The sequence below is a fragment of the Hippichthys cyanospilos genome, chromosome 16, assembly GCF_059441005.1.
Source record: "Hippichthys cyanospilos isolate Australia breed blue-spotted pipefish chromosome 16, RoL_Hcya_1.0, whole genome shotgun sequence".
In the NCBI taxonomy this organism is placed as follows: domain Eukaryota; kingdom Metazoa; phylum Chordata; class Actinopteri; order Syngnathiformes; family Syngnathidae; genus Hippichthys; species Hippichthys cyanospilos.
This window is the reverse complement of record NC_142384.1, coordinates 11283882-11306485: the sequence shown is the minus strand read 5'-3', so window position 1 is coordinate 11306485 and position 22604 is coordinate 11283882. Positions and strand designations below refer to the sequence as shown.

The following is a 22604-nucleotide window of genomic DNA, read 5'->3' as shown; positions in this document are numbered from 1 at the left end:
TTGACCATTAACTCGTCATTGCAGGGCTTCAAACAGGGTTCTCTCGGGAAGTCGTTTTTCCGTCTAGATGGAATTCCTTCAATACAACATTTCAGTGCAAAATTTCCAGCTAAGTCATGAGAGCATGCCTAATGAAGTGTCCAAAAGTAAAAAAGTATGTCCAATGCTGAAATAATTATATTTAGCACACTTGATGTCAAGGTTTCTCATGACCCGTGTTAAGTCTCCCTCTCATTTTCAGCCTTTTCACATCATGAAAAGTTTTCGCTGAACCCTACAGACATTTGATAGACCCGATAGATAATCAGTGCTGGCAATTTTTCTTTGAGCAAATAAAAAAAGACAATATGTAGTTTGGAGAATGAACGACCAATGACGTACATAAATAAACGCAAACACTCTGAAATTTACAGGGTGCTGTCATTTATTGAGGGGTGCTCGAGCACCCGTAAAATGTGGTTCCTAAATCACATGTCCTAACCCTTAGTCCAAAAATCCAGTCCCTAACCTCAATCCACTGTTCCCTAACTCTTAGTTCCAAACCAAAAACCCTGATCTTAACTCTTTATCCCAAGCCCCAGATCCCATAACCTTCATCCCTCAGCTATCATTCATAACCATTAGTCTGTAACCATAATTCTTGATCCCACTTCCATAGTCTATAACCCAAAATGTTCTAAAATATTTTTGTCCCTAACCATAAGCTTCAAGCAACAGCTATCAAGCCCCCTAACACCAACAACTAACTCACAGCCCCTAGTTTGAAATTCTCAATCTAACCTGTTTTGTAAACTTGGGGGAATCCCAAAGATGTCAGCAAAATGACGTATTTCGACATGATGCAATCAATGACTCTTTTCTACCTCTTGTGTGCCCTCTTATGTACCCCCAGCAGCAAAATATCATGGCTTCAGCAGAAGTGCCGTCGGCCATCTTTGTCGAGGGCGGAGTAGTCCATCTAGGGCTGGGGTATCCCCACATCAAGGTGTCCCCGAATGATAGCGCTTATCTATGCTAACCTTGTGTGGTTGCTAGGCAACCTCACCGCCCGCGGGTACGGCATTTTTGGCAGTTTGACGTAGTTTTTTCTTTTGGGTGTTCCCGCTCTTCACCGTGGGGTCTCGTCACGGCTGCCCGGTCTCTACTCATTTTCATAGAGGTTCGTCGACAACTACCGAAGACGAGGCGGGAGTACCTGCACGCAGGTAGGGGTGTGGTCTAATCTAGAGCAGGGTCAACCAACTTTTTATTCATATACTTTATTATTAAACCTTAATTCGTCACTTACGCATGGCTACAAACCCAAAATGCCCAACCGATATTTTTTAACGTTTAAATCCTAGAACCACAGTTACTAATCTTAACCAATAGTATCTAAGCCATAGTCTCTACATTTTTTACATGTTACCCTAACTTGACTCCTAAAAAGTAATTTTCTAACCCATTGTGGTTAATCTATAGTCTTAACCCTTATCCCGAACCAGCAGTCCTTAACCCATGGTATCTAATTCATAGTCTCTACGCTTTTTACATGTTTCCCTAAATCGCTTCCTATGAAATAGTTTCCTAAACTCATTGTTCTTCAAGTATTGACTCCCACTAATCTTAACCCTTAGTCCCTTATTTTAACAAGCCATCTTAAACCAATAGTCACTGATCTTTAGTTCTGAACTCATAGTTAGTTAGTTCATCCCATGCCTGAATCATCTTTCTCACCCTAACCCGTAGTTTTTATGACTCATAGACTCTAACCCTAATTTAAAGTCCCAATTCTATTGACCTTGACCCTAACACGCTTATTTTTAGTTCCCAAGCCTTGGTCCAAGACTTTATATAATTCTTAATAAAAAAAAAAAGTCCTGAACCTATAGTCGATGATCCTAATCCTATTTATGTGCTGTGTTTCATTTTGCAGAGGTCGAGGGCCTTAATTTATAGTTTCCTGCACTCATAAGTCAAATCCCAAGGTTAACGCTCAAAGTTTAGCTCCATTTTTTTTAAAATATTATTTTGATTGTACAGCCACTACTTAGCTAATTGAGTGAAAATACAGTGGTTTATGACTGCAATCAACCCAGCACTTTATTTGTATGAGTTGTTATGCCTGCACTGCAAGTTCTTTTGGGGGCCAGAGAAGACAAGCGGGTGTGACTCAAAGATAGAGGAGTCATAGTTTTTAACGGCCAATTATCTGTCCGGAGCATCAAGTTAAAATGTTATATATATACATATATATACATATCTGCTTTGTTTTACCATTTATGTTCAAATTATTATTATCGATAATAATAGTAATAGTAATTGACTTTACCTCATTCATTGCCCTTGGTGTAAGCCGCTGAATTACGTTTTTCTAAAATTGGAATCAATCTGACTTTTTTTCACATTTGTTCTTCAAAGGTAATGTACAAAAATAGCTGCTAGTGTCCACCGACAAAGCAGCAATGAATAACAGATTCTCTTGTGATGAGGTTGGTCTATTTCTGTCATTAGGGGCCATCAAATCCATTAGATCTGCCACATTTCTAGCAATCCCTTCTCCGCCCTCTTTCAAATCGTTTCTCCTTCCCTGCAGGACAGTGACATGTCATATGAAGACCGTGATTCCGCCTTCCTCCCCTCCCCATTGAGAATGTGAGTCCCAGATTCCTCAAGCAACACTAAACAAGCATTCATAGATAACATACTGGAGTAAAATATGTGTATGTGATTGACAAACTGAACATGTGAGTACAATGTATAGAAAAAATAACAGTCAGTCACTGGATGAGTAATACATACTATTATGCAATTCTGTGAATTGTAACCTGTACAAGCATAAATGCAATAGGATCACCAAATCCGGTCCTCGGGGCACCTATCCAGCTTGTTTTCAGTGCAATCCTTCCCCAGCGCACCTGATTCAAATGATCAGAAAATTGGAAAGGTCTGCAGGGTTTTGATTGTTGTTCTGATCGTTTGAATCAGGTGCATAATATCTGATGAGGTTCACACCGAGATCATGGTGGATAGGTGACCTTGAGGACAGGAGACCTCATAGCCCTAATATCATCCCTGACTGGCGAGGGAAAAAAATAAAATTCAAAGAGTTGGATGAATGGTTCGTGTGGAGATGCAAGGATTCCATTCAAAGCTAGCGATTTACAAACGTATATGAAGGTGAGAATAATCAGCAGCACTTGTATTTCGAAAACAAAGTGGTTTTTCGCAAAAAAAACAGTAAGGTAGTTGGAAATTTGCTGCCCTCTTGTGGCAAAAATATAGACTCACAGCCTAGGACTTGTGAAACGCTTCTTTTATATGGTCAGATGAGATCCAATTTAAGTTTTTTGAATGGATTTGATTTTCCTTAAAAAATAATATCCTTAATGTCCCATACCCCTATATTGTCAAATGAAAAAAAATATTTTTTTAGCAAAGATTACAAAATCTTTAAAGCAGAATCACACTTGAAAGATTTGAAACCGAATGGTCTCACAGTGGGTCAAAATGTCCTCAAACCGACTAATGTAAAAATGTAAAATTATTTGGACTAGAATAACTCTAAAATGCATCAGAAGTTGTTTTGTTTTTTTAAATTTACTACGTGTTGGAAAAAAATCTCAGTGTTATGAAAAGTCATCATAATATCTACAAAGGCTTCAGCAGATCAGTGTCTGCAAAGTGGTCAAAAGTCTCCTTGAGGTGCACTACAATCTATTCATTGTGGCTTATAGTTTACGTTTTCAAAGTGGACTACAATGTCCCCGAATTGGATTTTAAAAAAAATAGATAAAAGTGTTGGCTACAATACTCTTAAATAATGTACCTAAAATGCCCTATATGCATAAAATATTCTCAAAGTGTTTTAAGACGTCATCAAAGTGATTGGAAAGTTTTCAGTAGATTCAAATGTCCTCAAAATCAACAAAAATGTCCTCAAAGTGGACTACAATGTACATATTGTGGACTGCCAAGTTTTTAAAATGGACTACAATGTCCCCATATTAGATAAAAAACGTCTCTAGGGTCAAATGGAATACTATTAAAGTGCATCAGAATGATCCTAAAATGTCCTAATTGTGGACCAAATTCTCAAAGTGTTTGAAAAGGTCATCAATGTGACCAGAAAGTCTTCATCGAATTAAAATGTCCTCAAATAAACCAGGATATTAACGCTATTAGCTCTTTGGTAGTTTTTGTGTGACGTCATTGAATGCAACGTTCCATTTGTAACACACTAGGGAGTCTCCGGTGAACCAGTGGAGTCTGTGTGATGCGGAGAACGGGAGGAACAATGACACACCTTTGGAAACAAACATCATTCCCCGTGTTCCAGAAGGTAGGATCCTCTCACCTCTCTCTTGTGACTTTTTGTTTAACATTCCATGTGGTTCTTTCAGCCAACCTCAATTTGAATACCAACGCCACCACCAGAGGCGACGCTCAGGTCTGCCTGTAAACCTTAAATCATGCCTTTTTTATTTTGTTAACTAACTGACTGGGCGCTGTGGACCGCAGGCGTATGTGGAACTGAACGAGCTCCAGGGAAACACCTGGCAGGAGACTAGCCGCTGGGTGGGCTTCGAGGAGAACTTGAACACCGCCACGGGGAAATGGGGTCCTTCCCATACGTCCTACCTGACCTTCAAGAGTCTCATCCAGCTGCGCAAAACCCTTAGCACAGGTGACCTTGATCTTCATATCGGATAGAAAACAACGTTCATAGCTGAGAGGCAGAAGCTTATCAATCAAGCAAATTGTTTTTAAAACTGCTCCAAATGTTCTTGGACTGACAAACATAAAAGTGACTAAAAAACCTCCAAAAAGGACAGGAATGTTCCTCATGAGAACCAAAATGTCTCCAGACTGCGCTCTCAAACTGGACCAAAATGTTCTCCAAATGAAGCTTTTAACTTGGATCATAACGTAACCCATATTGGACTAAAATGTCCTCAAAGTGAACAAGAACAACACAATGACTCAGAACTAGTATTTTCAAATTAGAGTGGGTCGTCCTGAAAAACTAAACTATGTTTTCCCAGTGGAACATAATGATCCAAAGGTTTGTATTATTTTTCTGACGTTACCACTATGTAAACAGGCGCCATCATCTTTGACCTGGATGCTAGCAGTTTGTCATCTATAGCCGAGAAGGTGGTGGATGCGCTCGTCAACAAGAATGAGATCCGAGCTAGCGATCGGGACGCTCTCCTTAGAGCGCTCCTCATGCGGCGCAGGTGAGCAACTTTCTGGGAAAAATCTGTGATGCCATTTTAAGTAAAGAGAATATTGTGAAATGATTTGTGATACTGCTTCCAACATATTATTGTAAAGCATTTTTTCCCCTTGGCTTTCTTTTTAAAACGGACTTTTTTGGGTCTCTCCAGTCAGTCCGATCGACCCGTGGTAACCCCTTCGGGAGACATCGAAATGCAGACATTTTCTGTTTCTATGAAGGTACAAGTCCTCATTTTGGTGGCCCTCTACTTTGAATACTCCATACGCATCATGGCTTCTTCTGTCTTGTGTTTTTTTTGCAGAGGGACAACTCTGACAACATGGAGGCCTCCATCGTCCTCGCAGGTATCATCACACCATATTCAAATATTTGTAATTGAGAGCTAGAACTAAAATAATTTCCCCCGAAGGTGCTCTGGATGTTCTTGAGAAGCCGGTGGTGGCTTTCGTCCGGCTTAGAGACTCAGTGGTGATGGATTCCGCATTGGAATCTCCTGTCCCTGTGCGCTTCGTGTTCATTCTGGTGGGCCCCAGTCAAGGCGGCATGGACTACAGCGAGAGTGGTCGCGCAATGGGCGCTCTGATGGCTGACTGGGTGAGAAATACACACAAACACATATATATATATATATATATATATATATATATATATATATATATATATATATATATATATATATATATATATATATATATATATATATATATATATATATATATATATATAATATATACAGTATATATATCAGTAAAACGGGCTTTGCTGTTGTGCTGTGGAGCGTAACCACGCAACTATGGCGTTAGGTGGTGCTGTTGAACTCTCATTGGAGAAGTGTAAGGGTTACACTCTACTCTCCTTCCTTTGGGGGGACTTGAAAAAATTATTTAGAAGCACTGTCATGATGCATTTTTACTTAATCAGGCTCACAGTATGTCTCCAAGACTGAAAATTGAAATATTGATGTATTCTAATTGTACTCAATTGCCTATAAAAGGATTGAAAAAACTCAAAACTAACACAAATGCATCACATGTATAATTTTCTCTTCTGTGCTGCTCCAGGTGTTCTGCTTGGAAGCTTTCCTGGCGCAGACCGACCAGGACCTGACCAACGCCATCGCCGACTTCATGGACTGCAGCATCGTCATCCCCCCCACTGAGATCCAAGACCTGGGCATGCTGCAGCCTATCATCAAATTCCAGAAAAAGATGTTGCAGGAAAGAGTGCGCCCCAACGACAACCGTCTGGCCTTTGGCGACAGGATTAAAGGTAAGACAAGAAAAAGAAGATTTGAGCAAAGAAACTGAGTGCTAATTTGACGTGTCCAGTTACAAAACCCCCCGAGCCGCCAAGAGAAGACCCCCTGGCTCGTACCGGGTATCCTTTTGGCGGTATGGTGAAAGACATCAAGCGTCGCTACCGCCACTACATCAGCGACTACACGGATGCCCTCAATCCTCAGGTCATGGCCGCCGTCATCTTCATCTATTTCGCCGCCCTGTCGCCAGCCATCACCTTTGGAGGACTTTTAGGTAGGACTCTTAGCATCACACGGATGCAGGAGCTGAATGGTATCATTAGGCATGCTTGTTGATCGGAACAATTTGGAGTCCTAGATTTTATTTTATTATTTGGAATTATTCTCTCGCAGATTGATTTTTTCCTGAGATTTGTCCACTGCTGTCTTTTTCCACTTTCTGAAGAAGCTGGCCAAAGAAATTGCTAGGCTGATGACCTTATTATGTGAACCCGTTTCACTCATGAAGATAATAGGGCCCGACCGGCTAATCGGTTGATCATGGCCCTTAAAACATCAGTAAAAAAATAATCTGCCAAATGGCTGATATTTACCAATTAATTTAACGTTTTACCTGTGTGCTTTAACCGTTTACAACAGTTGTTCAAGTATACAAGATACACCAATATCATTTTTTTTATTACACATGAATCCAAAACATAACCCTGTATGCTTAAATATCCATAATGGCATTTTTTGCCAAGCTCAATTTGCAGACCTGTCATTCAAAACAATGTTCAAATCTTTTTTTTCAAGCAAAGAAGTCATGCAAAGAGTTGATCTGGATGCAACTGCTTTACACATAAGTGAACGTGACAGTTTAAATTTAAAAAAAAAAACAAGAGAAAGTGCATGGTGCAACAAATTAAGCGTAAATATGTTGAATATGACAGACATTTAACTCGCAGTAATACAAATAAATGACGATAACCGATGTCCTCATTAATAATTTTTTAATGTATATTTACTGTTGACCTCCCCTATTCGTGGGGAATAGGTACCAAGCCGGCTCGTTAAAAGTGAAAATCTGCATAAAACTGAAACATATTGATATGTGTTGGGAGGAAAATGTGAGGAAAATGCTATTTTACTCATTATATATTTTTCCATTTTCTTTTTGGTTTCCATTACAAGATTATCCATAGATTAATATTACTTTGTTTGGTTCCCCGTAAAGTGAAAATAAACGTGTCCTCTAGATTTGATACCACAGAGAAGAAGGTTGTTTGCAACTATGCCGATTTGAATTAGAAATTAACATGTACCGTACTATCTACAAAATGTGGCTTTAGTTTTGTAAAAAAAAAAAAAAAATCGAGTAATGTGCGCATGTTCACCGACTGTGCTAAAACCTCTGAATCGGCCATATAAACGGACTATCTAAGGGAAGGATGCCTTTTCAGGGTGTAGATGTTTAACTATCCTTCTATGTCTTAGCTGATAAATCAGAGAAAATGATGGGTGTGTCGGAGCTAATGATCTCCACAAGCATCCAGGGCATCATCTTCTGCATCTTTGCCGCACAACCTGTCCTGGTGCTTGGATTTTCCGGGCCGCTTCTACTCTTTGAGGAGGCCTTTTACGCTGTGAGTCCATCATGAGTACCACGATCGCCTTCATGCGCCTGATCCTCATGCGTGTATGTTTTTTATCTGTAGTTTTGCAAAGCCCGGGGGATCGAGTACATAGTGGGTCGTATCTGGGTTGGCATGTGGCTCATTGTGATTGTGGTGATCATCGTGGCGGTGGAGGGCAGCTTCCTGGTGCGCTACATCTCTCGCTTCACCCAGGAAATCTTCTCCATCCTCATCTCGCTCATCTTCATCTACGAGACCTTCTTTAAACTTTTTAAGGTTTCCCCTTCATCATCATCTCTCATCCTTTTTCCCGATCATGCTGTACTTGGAATGTTGGGCGGTGCTGCAACTTATTTATTTAGCCATTTTTGGTAGAAACACATTGACATTTTATACTTGATTTGATTATTTTTGATGTATCAATAATACATTTAAAAACACATTTGGCCACTTGTTGTCTGCAAATGACAACACATGTACTCAGGGCTCAAGTAACAACCAATCACAGCTCAGTTTGCCGATGTCAAGCGTCGCACAAAATGGGTGAGCTGTGATTGGCTGAACTCTGAACAACTCTGACATCTTTTTCAGTTGGAAAAGTTGGAAAGTGGAAATGTTTAATTTTTAAATGTAATTATTGTACATTAATTTACAATAATACGATCAATTCCGTTTTTATTATAAACAGTATTATAATTAATATAGTGTTTTGGAACATGAATAAGGCAGTAAAATGAACCCTTTTAATCAATTTTACGGGGTTGCCATTTTGCTCCCATTCTTGCTGTCAACTGAAAATGACTATGCAATTGCTGAAGACTTGTTATTTGAGCCCTGAGCAACTGGGATGTCATTTTTAGTCAACAGCAAGTGGCAAAATGGCCGCCCCTGAAATGTACTGTATTAAAAGTGGTGGACTTTGCTGTTTAATTCATCCACTGTAAACGCAATATTAATCTGAATGTCATGTGAAGATTCATGGGGTCACATAAAACCTTCAACCTTTACACATAACCAACCCGAACGCTGACCCCTTAGCCTTACTTTCTGTATCTCCTTCTGCACAGATCTTCAAGGCCCATCCTTTGAACCTGAACTACAAACATCTGAACGATACCCTTGAGAGACCCTTTCACTCCATCTACAATAAGACTTCCAATGGCACCGTTTTCGTCCAGACCACCCAACTCAAGCAAGCCTTCCCCAACACCGCACTGTTATCCCTATGCCTTATGTTGGGCTGCTTTTTCATCGCCTACTTCCTCCGCCAGTTCAAAAATGGCACTTACCTGCCCGGCTGGGTAAACCACCGCCGCTGAAGTAAAAATCTGGTCCAATGCCGTTTTCCTGACTGGAGTTCTTTCCACAGCTACGACGCCTGATTGGAGATTTTGGGGTCCCCATCGCTATTTTTACCATGGTCGCTGTGGATATCAGTGTTAAAGACACTTACACTCAGGCAAGTGATTTAAAGCAGTGATGTACGTAGAGTCTTTTTCTTTTCTTATCCAAATACCCCCAAAGCAGCGCGAAGAATTATGGGATGAAAAACAAAAACAAGCGTACCATGCCATTAGTGTCTGATTTATTAATACCTTCCAACTACATTTGTTGGGGTATCCCTATCTCTATTGTTTCAGCAATTCCAAAAGATAAACATGCAATGTTTTATTTCTGGCTCGTCTGCCAGACTAATTATAAAGTGCATCCATACAAAACATAGTAACTCATTAAATATACAAGACAATGAATACATTAAAAAACTACAGTGACTATTTGCATAAGATTAGGGAGTAAAGTAAAGTAATTAGCTGATTGCTGAAGAAGAGAAAACAATAGAAAATACACTTACACTTTACTATAAATATATACACTCTATTAGATGAAAGAAGACTTCCTTTTAGTGGCGTTTATGTTCATATAGCAATAGGAACACAATGTTCAATGGGTTTTGACAAGGTCGGTCAAATCCAGGAAAACGGCTGTTACAGAAGACTGTGTTCCAATGAAGATGACTGGGAACAAATAAGTTAATAAAGGCATGCGACATTTTCAAAGAAGTCAATATAACACTATTTACCAAAAGGCTAATTCATCTTCCATTGAATTTGATCTTAATTTGAAAAGAAAACTACTTTATATCTGTTACCCAGATGCCTGCAGGGACACGGTTAAAATGTCGCGTATCCCCGGAAGTGCCTCCACTGGTAGAGTTTGTAGTCTGTATTCATGTGGATATGACAATGCTCTTTTGCAGAAACTGGTCGTACCAAAAGGTATTCAGGTGACCAACCCCGACGCCCGTGGCTGGTTCATCAGCCCTATGGGAATGAAAACACCCTTCCCCGTTTGGATGATGGCCGCCTCCTGCGTACCCGCACTGCTTGTCTTCATCCTCATCTTCCTCGAGTCGCAGATTACCACGTGCGTGACCGTCAAATCCGGTTTCCTGATAATAGCAACATGCCTTTTTTTAAATGCCGACACATCTTCCTCCTGTAGGCTGATTGTTAGCAAACCAGAAAGGAAGATGGTCAAAGGTTCCGGTTTTCATTTTGACCTTCTCCTTCTGGTCACCATGGGCGCCATCTCATCCATTTTTGGGGTTCCATGGCTGAGCGCCGCCACGGTGCGTTCCGTCACGCATGCCAACGCTCTCACCGTCATGTCCAAGGGCCCCAAACCAGAGATCGAAAAGGTGATAGAGCAACGGATCAGCGGCATTCTCGTCGCCATCTTGGTTGGTAAGGAAATAGAGAGACACGGCTGAAGGCAACAGGGTTTTATGCTAAATAACATCCAATGAAAACATCTAATGAAAACACATTTTACTGTCATGATTTACTGCGACAAGAAACAAGTAGTGAATCTTAAAAAGATTTTTGTCACATTATATTGTTCTAGGTGCCTCAATTTACATGGAACCTCTACTGAAGATGATTCCAATGACGGCCCTGTTCGGAATTTTCCTCTACATGGGTGTCACTTCACTGAGCGGAATCCAAATGTGGGATCGGATGCTTTTGTTGATCACACCCAAAAAGTATCACCCGTCCGACGCCTACGCCACCAGGGTATGAACCTTGTTCCCAGTCACTCTTATTCACATCTATGTGATTCTAGAATCAGCAGTTTTGAGGTGCTGAGCGTTCAGCCAGGGTAGATAAATTTGACAGCTTTCCATGACAGTGACAGTGACAGTGAAAGTATAGTTTTTATTTTCAAATTAAGAACAAGTTAATTGAAACATGAAAGAACTACTACGTGTATGCTTATGTCTTTTAATGTCATCATACTTAGTACATGGAGAGCTACGTATTGTTTTAGGTGGTACAGTACTTGGTGTCATTTATAACACTTTACTGCTGTGTTTTTGTAGGTATCGACGATGCGCATGCACATGTTCACTTTGATCCAGTTAGTGTGCCTGGCCGTGCTGTGGGTGGTGAAGATGAGTCCCTTCTCCTTGGCACTGCCCTTCATCCTGCTGCTCACTGTGCCGCTGCGCATGGCCATGACCGGCACACTCTTCTCAGCCATGGAAATGAAATGTGTACGTACTTTAAAATTTAGAGAGTTTTTTTTCCCGGGGGGTGCAAATGGGGCCCACATTAAATTTTATTTGTAGATAAGTTTGAAAAAAAATGCATTTACACCTTCATTTGTGTTGCAGCTGGATGCGGATGATGCTAAGGTCAAGTTTGAGGAAGACGTCGGTGAGGATATGTACAACGAGTCCCCACTTCCCTGAGTGAAACTAATTTCAAATCAAAGTAGAGCCAGTGATACATTTTTAAGAAAATGGGGGATTATTTTGTCTCACTATTGCAAATGACACCAGTGTCATTTCTTACTTTATATAGTTTTCTCTTGTGTGTAAGTTAGATGTGTTTTCCTTTTGAAATGTGATATGAAATGCATTCTATGCATTATTAATGAAGGTAAGCAGGATATTTATCACGCACAAATTCCTATTTGTCGTTAATTATTTGCTCTGTGTTTGTGGTTTATCATGTTGTCATTTTAAGGCGTTTTCCTTCTAGTCCACAAATTTAGGGATTGTATGTTGACACATCTTATTACATCTTAGTAGAATGAATGAATGCTTTTTGACAAGTGTTTGACAGAGAACATTTATACATGTAAGATTTTTTTGTGTCTATATATGCAAAGTGTTTAACATGAATAAATAAAACAACTGAGATCGTTTCCCCTATTTATAATATTTTTATTTTGTTATCAACACAGTGATTTTAATAAACTCTTTGAACAAAAATAATTGACCAAAACGGTGCAGTACTACACACTTGCTTCAACATACTGCTTCAGTAACACTTTAGATTTGAAATCCAGTCAAACTGCGACGACTAAATCAAACATTAACATTCCGAAGACATCATGAGCAGCAAATGATGTAAGTATGCCCAACAGCAAGCGAACGCATCGCCGTAAGAACAAGGCCCAAAAGCCTGGGAGCCGTTTGTTTTGCTCACCGGGCTGCCGCGATTGGACGGCCCGGGGTCCCGCCCACAAACACACAAGGTGGAGTTGGAAAAAAGGAACGAAAAAAAAATGCTGATCTAATATGAGGCTGTCAAACAGCCATTGACAATTTCCAAAACGAGCATTCTCTCCAACATGCAAAGGCATCGAGGTTCATTTAGTGACACACTAGTAGGTAGACATAGAAAAATGAAGTTTATTTTTTTAATGACTCAAAAGCAATATAAGTCAAGTTTAACCACGTAAGGTTCGAGATTTGAGGTCAGTCAAATGATGCGAACTTTCCGTGCTACAAGCTCGTCCAGTTGCCCCGCCAAAGTGTTGCAAACACCGGCAGCGGAGCGGACATGATGGCCGGGGTTCTGTTCGGATCGCTCTGTCGGTCGCCCCCTCCAGATGTAAAAATGCGATGGCGGCTGACGGAAACGGCGGCGTCGATCCGACAACATGGAAGACGCCTCGGCGTCGCGAAACGGTTGGGTGGGGAGTGGGAAGCTTGCTGCGCGTTGACTGGAGGGAGACGGGCGAGTGCGATGGAGGCGGGGGAAGAATCATCTCTGCGGGGACTGGAGCTGAGGACCGACGGCGCAGTACTGGCGATCGTTCAACCCTCCCCTTCTTCCTCCACAAACGACGGCGAGGAGCAGCAACTCGGTAAGCCCAAAACCGAGCCGCCCTCACTCGGTTCCAAACGCGATACGCTTGCGCCACAAACGAGTGACTTCAAATCGCATATTTGACCGTAAATGTAGCATTTTTATACGTGTGAAAAAACGCGACTCGGTCGACGGCCCCCCCTTTGTACTCGACCAACGGTTGTGGGAAGGGGACAGACGAGGTCGGCCATAGCCGTATTTCTTGTCCTCTGCGGCTGGGGGTAGAGAGACTTGCGAACGCGAGGCCCGGAGGTAACCGCATGTTGTTCAAATGACTTTGTAGTGGCGGATAAGGACATTTCCTCGTTGGATGTTGATGCATTTGGGGGGGTTTCGGGTGAGCTCGCGGTACTTTCCGCGCTGAGACCTCCATGCGGCAGTTGGCAGAACAACCAGCCGCCCCTCTCGGTTAGCCATCAGGGATCTTGGTTTAATATCCCGCCGCCCTCTCTCTCCCCCTTCTCTTTCCTCGACCAGCCCCGGACTACCGACAACCGAGCTCCACGGTGAACCCGCCTTCCCATTCGTCGCTTTTCGGCTCGTCTAAAAGAAGCCCCGCGATTGTGTTTTGAGCCTCGCTATTTTCAGGTCTTCTTTCTCCGGGCCGCCATTTGGACATTGTCACGGTAGGTTTGCTCGGAAGCATGGCGGACGTTGGAGCTTGTTGCAGGCGCCACGGAACCTTCGCGGGCTCCTACTTTACGTTAGCCCCTCTTGAAATATGCTAAGTACTATTCCAAAAGATCAATTTTATCCATACCTTTATATGCAAAAATATTGCTTAAAAACACTCTAGGTTTTTTTTTTAATTCGTATTTTTTTCGTCTTTGTGGTTCCCCCAAGCTCCACCGCCACAACGTTTATAGCCGACCCATGCACGGTAACTCGTCTATTCTTTAAGATTTAATGTTTTTTTTTTTTTTAAATCGTGTAATTATTGATAGTAATTTAAAGATACATTTAATGTTCGTAATTTTCGGGTCAAATTTTGTTAACATCAAATATCATATCGTTGTGAAAATGGACCCAAATCCGTTGTTTAATAAGTAAAATATGATATGAAACGTTAAAATTGATCCTTTTTTATTTATTTTTTTCAACCGTGGCCTAGTACCGAAAAGGTTCGGCGTCGCTGGTTCGCCTCCCGGCAGGTGCTTCGCGAGCTAACAGGCTAGCCAGAGCTAGCTGGAGCCATCAAGGACACGACGAACAACGAGCATCCGCCATCATGGAAGCGCCGCTCGGTTACGCCTCACTGAAGAAAATACCGTAGTTTAGCTGCCATTTTCGAATAAATCAACACCAAAAAACACGTATGCTACAAAAAAGCAACATTTGTTGACTAGCCGTCGCCAGGTTTTCTCGCTTTAACGTCGAGATTGGAATCCGGCGCGGCGGAGCTAGATCCGTGGGTGATGAGGCTCCTGTGGCGCATGATAGCCGCCATTGTGGTCCCGCTCGTCGGAGAACGAAAGCAGATCCCCCGTGGTCAGCTGGTCGCCTCCAGCTGCCTGCCAGTCCACTCGTTTCCTTCCTTCCTTTGTGGATCCACCCCAAACCTCTCGGCTTCCCCCACTCGAAAATCCTCCATTAGCGAGCAGGCCCGGGCGTAGAAAATGGTCGTTGCGTGTAGAGATAATGTTTAAAGAGAAGGGAGGGGGAAAGAAGGCGAAATTCCTTGTGGGTGAAAAGTAGCTAGACGGGGAGTGGGAGCTAAGCCGTCGCTACTTATTAGCCCTCCGCGTTGTTATTTGAGATTGGAAGCAGCCACAAGCTATCGCCTGTGTGTGTGTCCTCAGTGCTGAGCGTAAACGTTTAAGGGGCGGCGTAATGAATATAAGCCATTATGTCGACGGGCATTTCCTTTTCAACTCTCCCGTTGGAATGTCCATTCACATCACATTCCCGCATTGATTGTCATCAAACGGGTATTCTGGGATTCCATTCGTTAAACCGTTTAAAAAACAAGATTTATTTGTGAACCGATTTTTTGTTTGGATACATTATCAAACCTAAATGGCCATGCTTTAAATGATTTAAACAGCAAAAGAACATTAAATGTCGACCCCGAAACACTGCATTGTGCAAAGTACAGTATAAAATAACTTTCGAGAGTTTCTCTAGAGATTATTCTAGAGACTTAAAAAATATCCAAACTACACAGATTGTTGATAGCTGCTTATAGAAAATTTGGGATCATAGATTGTGAATGGTGAATTGACTTAACTACTTAAAATACGTTATGGTGAAATAACATGAGTTGTTATTCATTCAGGATAAATAAAGGATAATCCACAAATGAATGGAGACATGGAGGCAACATCCCAACACCAAGGTAGTGCTTATCTCCACTGAAATCAAATTTGAAGTTGTCCAACTATCGTTTTGAACTGTAATATAAATATAGTACTTTTTGATGATTGTACTTGGCATTGTAGTGTGGGCGCAGGATGACTTGCTCAAATTGCTGGAAGCCATGAAGTTGGCCCTGCCACAGAAGGACCTGACCAAGTACAAAACGTCTGAATCCCATTTGGACTGGCAGAAAGTAGCCTTCAATTCTTACACAGCCGAGATGTGCAAGATGAAGTGGCAGGAGGTCTCTAAAGAGGTTAGACCACTCAAGTTTATTCATTTTTATTGTTTAAAAAAAAGCCTGTGTCATTGAGAATGGTTTTTGTCTGACTTCACAAAAGATCCGTAAATTCCGGACCCTCACAGAGCTGATATTTGACGCTCAGGACTACATCAAGAATCCATATAAAGGCAAAAAAATAAAGGTGAGCTAAGATGATGGGTTATTGTTTAATTTTTAATTATAATACAAATAACTTCACAATTTTTAAAAAGTAACAAAAACATGATTTTGGTGTGTCAAATAGAAGCTAAGACAATAAAGTGATGCCTCTGGGATTTAGAAAATATACAAATAGACTGCATTAAAACTTGAAATTATGGTACTCAAGACCCCTTTTTTCCTATGTATGTAACAGAAACATCCAGATTTCCCTAAGAAGCCTCTGACACCATATTTTCGCTTCTTCATGGAGAAGAGAGCCAAGTACGCAAAGTTACATCCAGAAATGAGCAACTTGGATCTTACCAAAATCTTGTCCAAGAAGTACAGAGAGCTACCGGACAAAAAAAAGGTAAAAATCTAAGATGTTTTAGGTTTGAATTGAAAAAGAACGTCAGATTTTGACATTGTTTTGCCCCATGTAGAAAAAATACGTGGATGACTTTGTGAGGGACAAAGAGACATTTGTGCACAGTATGATGAGGTTCAGGTAAGATCATCTATTAGGAGCTTGTGTTTTTTTGCCTATAATGGACACACAATTTAGAAGACTTACTTTTTTCAGGGAGGAGCACCCAGATCTTGTTGAGAGCATGAATAAGAAAGGCTCAAATGTTCCTGAGAAGGCCAAAACACCCCAACAGCTGTGGTACAACCATGAAAAAAAGGCCTTTCTCAAAGGTCACCCAGATGTAAGGCTTTTGTCTTTTTTCATTCTGCTACATCTCACGGGCACATGTTGATATCCGCCTTTCTTTTCCAGGCTACTACAAAAGATATCAAGGACTGCCTCGGCAAGCAGTGGACACAGCTGTCAGACAAGAAGAGACTCAAGTGGATCGCTAAATCGCTAGAGCAACACAAGCAGTATGAGGTGAGCTGGAAGACTATGCTGCTACTTCTCCATTCTCAGTTACTGCTGGATTCAGCAAGCAGCACATCATGCAAGAAGTATATGAATTTCTAATTCACACACTTTTGGGTTTTACTGATAGGAAGCAGCCATACCTGCATTTAGACTGCATAAGCAGATTTTCTTATTTTTGGAAAAAAGAAACAAAGGAAAAGTAAGGTTCACTGGTGTTTTTCTCTCTTGAGTTCAGTTTGCAGCATAATATGCACATGTTGATGGAGTAGAAAAAAAATAACAATTTGTGTACATTTGGGCATTACTTGTGACATATTGACTCCATGTGTAACAATCTGTTTTGAGAACTTTTTTTTTTTTTGTTAATTTCAGACTTTTGTGAGTTCTGTAAGGCAAGCACACATAATATCTTTTTTTTTCTGTGATTGCAACATCAAGACAAGTCCATTTTGTAAAAATACTAAAAAAAAATGATCGCAAAAAAGAAAAGTTAAAAAAAAAAATCATACACACAGAAACAATGACATCAAGTTTTTCCTTTCAAAGCAACTCCCGAGAGTACAAAGTTTGATGAGATGAGTTAGAATACCAGAAGTAATTGGGATCCCAGTTAAAATGTGTTTTCACTGTTTACAGGAGACTATGCGTGAGTACATTCAGCAGCATCCCGAGATGAACCTGACACAGGGGGACATTGTTAAGTCCACGCTAACCAAAGCTGAGAGGCACCTGAAAGACAAATCTGATGGGCGGCCTGACAAACCTCCACCGTGAGTCACCACTGCCCATTCTTTCTAATTCCCCTAGCATCAGAAAGCGGTTACTCACGATCTTCTTATTTCCAGGAATGGCTACTCCATGTTCTGTGCCGAGCTGATGTCCAGTATGAAAGACGTGCCCAGCACAGAGCGCATGGTGATGTGCAGCCAGCGCTGGAAGTTGCTTAAGCAGAACGAGAAGGACGCCTACCAGAAACGCTGCGAGCAGGTGGTGCAAAATGCTCTCCCCCTACCAGCATCAATCGCTTTATATTCTAAATATATATGTTTTTTCCTTTCTGTAGAGGAAGAAGGAATATGAAATTGAGATGAACAGATTCCTCAGCGTAAGTTCATTTCAGGCTGTGGCTATAAATAACATTGTTAACCATGTCATTCATCACTAATTTGTATTCTGTTCCCATTTATCTTGGTATTCATTTAATATAACTTTTTCCAAGATTTTTCCCCTCTCGTTTCCGTTTAAAAAGGTTGCCTTGGCATGTAGTTCACTCTTAATTTGTCATGAGCACACATTGTCCGATTTTCTTGAGTCAACTGGGCTTTGATTTCCCCTGTCTTCAGAGCTTGTCAGAGGAAGAGCAGCAAAGGGTCCTGGGTGAGGAGAAGGTGGGCTTCAAGAGGGGAAACGTGGCCAACAATTCTGCGTCCAAAAAGAAAAACTCCAAAGCTAAGGTGCCGATAGTGTAGATTTAATGTAGTTCTAACCCCCCCAATGCGTGGTTATGAGTAGTGGTCACATTTTCTGATGTTTCCCTCCTGACGTACAGGCCAACCCAGAGAAACCCAAGCGACCCATCTCAGCCATGTTCATCTTCTCTGAAGAGAAACGTCCTAAACTGCACCAGGAGCGTCCAGATCTCTCTGACAGTGAGCTCACGCGGCTGCTGGCACGCATGTGGAATGAACTGCCGGACAAAAAGAAGGTAGGATGTGACCAAAAAAAGGCTTTGCTTTCAACGTTTATACCTGAGCAACATCCTTGTTCCAAATGCAGGAAAAGTACAAAAGACTGGAAGCCGTCTTAAAGGCGTCAGAGTCTGAGAAGAAGGAAGATCGCAGTCTGCCTGACCCACCCAAGACTGCGCAGGACATCTGGCAGCAGAGCGTCATCGGAGATTACTTGGCCAGATTCAAGGTAGGCAACGTACAGGTTGAATTTTACGAAACGAAAGCGTTGATTTGCTTTTGAAATAAGCCTTGTAATTAAGTCCTTAAAAGGCCACAGGCAGACATATTTTAGTATGTAAATTTGAGTGGTTCCTAAATTTGAAATAATACAATTTACAACATTTTATGAACTAAAATAAACTAAATTGTTAAACATTACACATAATCATGGGAGCATAATTAAGCATTTGATGTTGAATGAAAACTGCAAAATTCAAAATAATGTAGGTTTAATTTCCTTGTGTAAATAAATAAGTTAATTGAATATTTCTTCATGGTGTTTAAAAAAACGTAAAATTAATTTCTTATTAAAATTTAGTAGAATCCATGTTTAAAAAATGTTAAAGTAGTGTTTTTTTTTCATATAAATTTCGCTTTGAGACAATTCCGAAATATACTGAAGGCATTGATACACATTGCAAAATATAATAGTCACACAAAAAATAGATTTAATGTAAATATAATGAAAAAAAATGGAATAATTATTTTAAATTTATAGTTGGGAAGATTTTTTTTTTTCCCAGTGTCTTTTTAAAATGTTTAACCTTGTCATGTTGATTGGTAAAACCCCAAATTTAAAAACAACCCTAAGTATAAGCAATAAACATTTTTACTATTTATTCATTTACTTTCTGCAACAAATCTTGGATTGGACCGCCTTGTGTTTGTGATGATCCATGCAAACTGATCACGCGTGTGGATTGCAGAACGACCGCCCCAAAGCTCAGAAGGCGATGGAGGCCACATGGAGCACCATGGAAAAGAAGGAAAAGATCATGTGGATTAAAAAGGCAGCAGAAGACCAGAAAAGATATGAGGTTGAACAATCTGCCTCGGCCTGACATCAATGTCTGATGCGACATTTGCTCACCGCCACTCCATTTGTCGTCCACAGCGAGACCTGTGCGAGATGCGTTCGCCCGTTGCCACCGCTGTAGCCTCAGGGAAGAAGATCAAATTCGAGGGCGAACCCAAGAAGCCGCCATCGTGAGTTCCTCTCCCACTTTGAAGCGAGCCTTTTTTGCTTGCTTGAACTGACAATTCCCGCTTTGCTTCAGGAACGGCTACCAGAAGTTCTCTCAGGAGATGCTGTCCAACGGCGAGCTCAACCACCTGCCCATGAAGGAGAGGATGACCGAGATCGGCAGCCGCTGGCAGAGGCTGCCTCTCAAGGACAAGGAGCGCTACAAAAAGATTGCAGAGGAGATGCAGAGACAGTACAAAGTGCTGCTTGAGCAGTGGCTCGCAGTAAGTACTTCTGAAACACTTAACAAAAAAAAACAAAACATTGTTTTAACCCTTCGTCCTTTCTCTCAGAGCGTACCTTCTCAAATCAGGAACTCTTATAAAGAGTATAACTCACAGGTGAGTTGGGAATTCTCTACTGGAATCTGAAATGAGAAGTGTTTCTGATAAAATTCAAATGTGTCATCTTGATCTTCCAGAAGAGAAAATCCCCAGCAAAACCAGGAGGCCCCAAGGCAAAGGTCAAGAAATCCGTAAGTTGGAAATTCATTCCCGTTTTTCTGCCCATTTTTCTCTTCAAAAGTTATTTCGAAGCACAATGATTCGCAGATCTCCCAAGGGGACAAAATAGGGACTCTGAAGTCTAGAGGTTTCTCAGTGGTTGAAAACTATAAAAAAAACTTTTGAGTCAGGATCAAAGACATATAACGTCATATCATGGGCGGTAGACTTGAAAATCACATTTTTCAAAAAAATTTGATTGAAAATGTATTTTAATCTCCAGAAAAAACTTTACAATTTATTTTTAACAAAAACGATAAGTCAACTTCCCAAAAGCCAACAGAAGCCTTCCTGCGTGCCTTCCCACAGGACACCGAGGAAGATGACGATGATGATGACGACGACGATGATGATGACGACGACGACGATGATGATGACGACGATGACGATGATAAGGAGAGGGCTTCCTCTGAAGCGGCATCATCCAGCGAAGATGACGAAGATGACGTAAGTTGCAAATTGTCCAAATTGTTTGACTTATCCACTGTAAACATTGTTGACATGACCCAAACCTCTGCTGTGACATCTAACCTCTACTGTATCTATTTAAAAAACGCTTCTTCCTTTTTTGTGTGTCTTGAAGAACGAGGAAGAGGAGGATGACGACGAGGATGACGACGTCGACGACAAGGAGAACAAGTCCGAAGATAGCAGTAGCGAGTCCAATTCGGGCGGCTCGTCAGACTCTGACTCGGACTGAAGGGCGGCGGAGGCCGCCAGAGGGCACGGGGACAACCGTGACAACAAAACAGACCAAGCTGAGCCACGGGGGTTCATCCAGGAGGGGGACATGGGGAGCTCTGCCACTGTGCCAACCCCTGCCCAAGCCACCCCCGTTTCACACGCCCACTTTTTCTCCCACCTTCTCACCTTCAGGTCCTCGCCGAGTTTTAGTCGGACCCGCATCCCACTGGTTTGGCGATGTTCCAAACTGGCGCTTCCTTATTTTTATTTTTTAAGTTTTAAAACGTTGTTGCCCATTTTATTTGATTGTTCCACAGGGACGAGCCAGGCTTTTCACAGCCAAAGAACATGATGACAGAGTGGGACGCTTTTTGCAGGGGAGAGGTGCGGGCAGGATGCGAGGGTGTTCGTACTGGAAAAATTGCACTCTTAAGAATGTTTCCTTGTTAATACTTTTTTTCCTCTCTCCTTTTTCTCTGCTTGAGATTTTATCCCGTTTAGTTCTTAAAGAGGTGGTATTTTTTCAGATATAAAAAAAAAATGCAAGAAGCCATGATGATTTTTGTTGTTGTTGTTCTCATTGCTGGACCGTCATTTAACATGCTGCAGTGCACATACGTTTTCAATCCTTCTCATTTTTAAAAAACTTTTTTCCCTCCCTTCTGATTATACTTGTCAAATGTTGAAACTGGGTGTAGTAGTCACAACACAAACAATAGACTTCATATCGCGCCTTACACAAATTCACATGCAGCGATCAAATTTGTAAACAAACAGTTCGTGGAGGTTTTTTTTTTTTTTTTAAATGATACACTGCACGTTTTATTTGAAGTTCGTTTTTCAATTTCTGTCCAAACAACAGTTTGTTGCGCAACGTTTACTATGGCCCCTTCTCAACCCACCCCATGCATGCTTTAGTTTAAAAATATATACATGTATTCTAAATTGGCTCATTGTACTGATGTTTGATGCTGGTTACCTCACCAAACATCTGCACTTAATAGTAGAATGGACGACACAGACTACGTCATGAATGTACATATTGGACATTTTTGCCCGGTAATGACACACACACATACAACCCAAGACTGACAGTTATGTTGTTCTGCTAATGCGATGCTGATTTGTGACTGAATCAAAAGTCAAAAGGGAGGTCGACAAACTTGTATTATTTTTGTAAATACTGTTTTAATTTTGTATGGAGTGTTTTTCTTTTTTCCCGTCCGTTGCTTGGTTTTGTTTTCCCTGTGAGGGAGAGAGACGTTTCAGACGTTTAAAGAAACAAGGAAAAAAAGCTTTACAAGTTTGTACTGCTGATCATTTGAAAAAAAAAAAAAATGATGTTTTCTATAGCGAAGGGTGTTATTCTGATGATGATGTCCTTGTAGTTCAAGTATTTGGGCAAATAAACATTCTTGAACAGTTGGTTGTTTAATAAAAAGGGGTGTTTTGTTTCGTCCGGCTTCCGTAGTTAGCCCCATCCTCCTTTTTTTCATAATCAGTTTACGTCATGAGTAAACCGGAA

At 41.2% G+C, this 22604-nt stretch overlaps 2 protein-coding genes across 3 annotated transcripts; both read left to right on the top strand.

Annotated features, from left to right (window-relative positions):
* Positions 1 to 1084: 1084 nt before the first annotated feature.
* Positions 1085 to 12304, top strand: slc4a1a (solute carrier family 4 member 1a (Diego blood group)). Of its 2 annotated transcripts, XM_088437090.1 has the most exons (21): positions 1133 to 1205; positions 2401 to 2471; positions 2576 to 2634; positions 4224 to 4321; positions 4383 to 4429; positions 4501 to 4666; positions 5084 to 5219; positions 5370 to 5439; positions 5523 to 5565; positions 5631 to 5815; positions 6283 to 6490; positions 6550 to 6753; positions 7956 to 8104; positions 8177 to 8371; positions 9163 to 9396; positions 9465 to 9554; positions 10353 to 10519; positions 10598 to 10839; positions 11000 to 11169; positions 11475 to 11648; positions 11769 to 12304. In XM_088437090.1, exons 2-21 carry the CDS (start codon positions 2445 to 2447, stop codon positions 11844 to 11846), a joined length of 2742 nt encoding a protein of 913 aa, XP_088293216.1. In that variant the 5' UTR covers positions 1133 to 1205; positions 2401 to 2444; the 3' UTR covers positions 11847 to 12304. The 2 variants fall into 2 exon arrangements, with proteins under 2 accessions (XP_088293217.1, XP_088293216.1); XM_088437091.1 differs by lacking the exon at positions 2401 to 2471 and having other exon boundaries at positions 1085 to 1205.
* A 399-nt stretch (positions 12305 to 12703) lies between these two features.
* On the top strand, positions 12704 to 22504 carry ubtf (upstream binding transcription factor). Its single transcript, XM_088437092.1, has 22 exons — positions 12704 to 13252; positions 13732 to 13880; positions 15530 to 15589; positions 15693 to 15865; positions 15951 to 16034; positions 16248 to 16403; positions 16477 to 16541; positions 16617 to 16743; positions 16815 to 16925; positions 17556 to 17689; positions 17765 to 17906; positions 17983 to 18024; positions 18263 to 18373; positions 18469 to 18624; positions 18696 to 18836; positions 19576 to 19686; positions 19764 to 19855; positions 19927 to 20116; positions 20186 to 20233; positions 20314 to 20367; positions 20705 to 20842; positions 20979 to 22504. Exons 3-22 carry the CDS (start codon positions 15553 to 15555, stop codon positions 21093 to 21095), a joined length of 2229 nt encoding a protein of 742 aa, XP_088293218.1. The 5' UTR covers positions 12704 to 13252; positions 13732 to 13880; positions 15530 to 15552; the 3' UTR covers positions 21096 to 22504.
* The last annotated feature ends 100 nt before the right edge of the window (positions 22505 to 22604 follow it).